The sequence below is a fragment of the Buceros rhinoceros genome, unplaced genomic scaffold (assembly GCF_000710305.1).
Source record: "Buceros rhinoceros silvestris isolate BGI_N320 unplaced genomic scaffold, ASM71030v1 scaffold12973, whole genome shotgun sequence".
NCBI classification, from domain to species: Eukaryota; Metazoa; Chordata; class Aves; order Bucerotiformes; family Bucerotidae; genus Buceros; species Buceros rhinoceros.
The window spans coordinates 31,470-33,583 of NW_010405443.1; the positions used below are offsets into that span (position 1 = coordinate 31,470).

Genomic DNA, 2,114 nt, shown 5'->3' on the forward strand with positions numbered 1-2,114 from the left:
CTGCTCCAGAAGCCTGCCGATGCTGAGGTGTGTGTGGCTGGGAGCAGGCACGTGTTTGGCTCTCGTCCACAAACTGCAGCCTAGTTCCCTATGTAACAAAAATTTGGAGAAGTTGGGAAATAAGAGCAAACCTGTTCCTCTTTTTTTTCTTTTTTTTTCTAAAGGAATATTGCTTTGGTTTTAAACCCAAGAAATTCACTGAATAATTGTGGCTCTTTTCTCTTGGTTTTCGTTGCAGGCTCACAACCAGCTAAAGCAAGATGTCTGAGTAAGTTCCCGTTTTTCTGTCTCTGATATATTGCTGGCACTTAAAAGCTGCTCCACCACCACCTTTTTACACTTGTTAAGATTCCTCTGCTTCTTTCCTGTGAGGATGCTAACTGCCTTTTTCTCTCCTTTTTCTTCCTTCCTTCCTTGTCCATCTGCTCTGCCTGAACAGTGACGAGGTAAGTGTGTCTGCTGGGTGTGTTCACGGCATCAGTGCTGGCTTCACCATCCCTCCTCGGGAATGGCAGCAGCTGGGGGGTGGTGGGGAAGAATGGTCCATAGCCAGGCTTTCTTGCTGACTCCTCCTGGTAAAGATGGGAAGGAGAAGAAAAATCCCTTTTGAAGGTCTTTTCTTCCTCCTAGCTTGGAGTTAGAGGCTTTTCCCCCCTCCTTTCCTGGTTCCCCAGCTGGCCACAAGATGGTGCTGGGAAGGCTTTGGTCCAGAGCCGCTTCTCCTGCATCACCCAGCCCTTGGCCTGGCATCCCCTCGTCCTTCCCCACAGCCAGCCTGTTATTTTCTGCCCTCCAAGCACTGCCGAACTGCTCTTAAAGGCAATCCAGGGAGACCCGGATCCAGGGGAGCGTGAGCAGGGTGGAGGTTGCATCCTTAGCAAGTTCTCCTGGCTCCTGCCAGAGCCAGAGCAGCCGCATGGGGTTTGAAGACTGGAGGTGGCTGGGGAAATGGAGGGGAAGGTGTGGGAGGGTTGCGTGTGGCTTTGTCGCTCTGCTTCTCCTCTCAGCAAGTTGCTCCATCCTTCATCTCTGCTTGGCATCCCCCCATATGTCCAAAACACCACAAGCTCAAGCTTGTCCTTACAGAGAGGAAAAGATCATTTCAGGGATGCACCGAAACTCCACAACATGGTGCTGATGTCCAAGAGGTGCTTTAATTCCCCATCAAACCCAGTGCCCCCAGCAAAGGCTGGGAGGGCACTCTTTGTTAAGGTACCAGTTTTCAGATGGAGAATAAGCGCTGGGCTAAGAGTGCTCAAGGGGTCTGCTCTGTGGTGGCCCATGCCTGGATTCATACAAACAAAATCTGCTGGCTAGCGGTGCGCTGCGTCTCTGAGCTGGATGCCTTTGCTCTGCAGAGCCCGCCAGCCCTGTCAGAAGGGCCTTAGCACCATTTGCATACGCAAACCACTTCAGATTTTGTTACCTTTTGCTCTGAAGATCCTCATCCACTTCCTCCTCTGTGCAGCACAGACTTACACATGTCAGAGTGTGTTTCCCTCGCACAAGCCACACTCAGCCCTGCTGGGTCTTCTGAGGAAACAGCTGCAATGCAGCGACACATCAAAGCTGTAGCTTCTTTTGTAAATAGGAGACCTGTTGCTGCTGCTCCAGCACATCACAGCGACAGAAGGGCAGGTTTGGTCTTCCAGGCTCCCCAAATTATTTCTTACCTGGCATCACAGAGAAGAGGGGGCTGACCTGCATCTTGCAGCCACAGCCTTGTAGGCCCCCACCTCTTCTGGCCAGAGCAGCCTGCAGGTCTGCAGACCCTGTTGTCCTGTCTACCTCCAGCTGTGAGGAACCTTCTCCAGCTGAGTTTTTTCAGCTCCAAGAAGCTACACATCCTTCATGTTTTCACCTGCCTGGCTGTCCTTCTCAGCGGGTGTGCCATGGACCGCTCCAAAAGACATCGCACAGCTCCCCAGTGCTCAGGAGCCTGAGTGCAAAGCAAAACACATGTCTGAGTGAAGAGGAAATTAGAGAACAGGCTAGAAGTCCCAAGTTTGAAGTTCTGTTTTGTATGTGTAACTTCAAGCTCATCACCTCATTATCTTTTCCTGAGGCACTCCGTTGGTTTTAGCTACCTGGGGCTGGCAAAGTTGGGTTCAGCA

The 2,114-nt window shown here is 51.5% G+C and overlaps 1 protein-coding gene across 1 annotated transcript in view; it reads left to right on the forward strand.

The window, feature by feature from the left end:
* Positions 1-2,114, forward strand: part of TNNI2 (troponin I type 2 (skeletal, fast)) — a 5,699-nt gene that overhangs the window by 1,592 nt on the left and 1,993 nt on the right. The window contains exons 2-3 of the mRNA XM_010133741.1: positions 239-268; positions 440-446. Coding sequence (XP_010132043.1) covers positions 261-268; positions 440-446 — 15 coding nt within the window. The 5' untranslated portion in view covers positions 239-260. The remainder of the gene's footprint in view (positions 1-238; positions 269-439; positions 447-2,114) is intronic.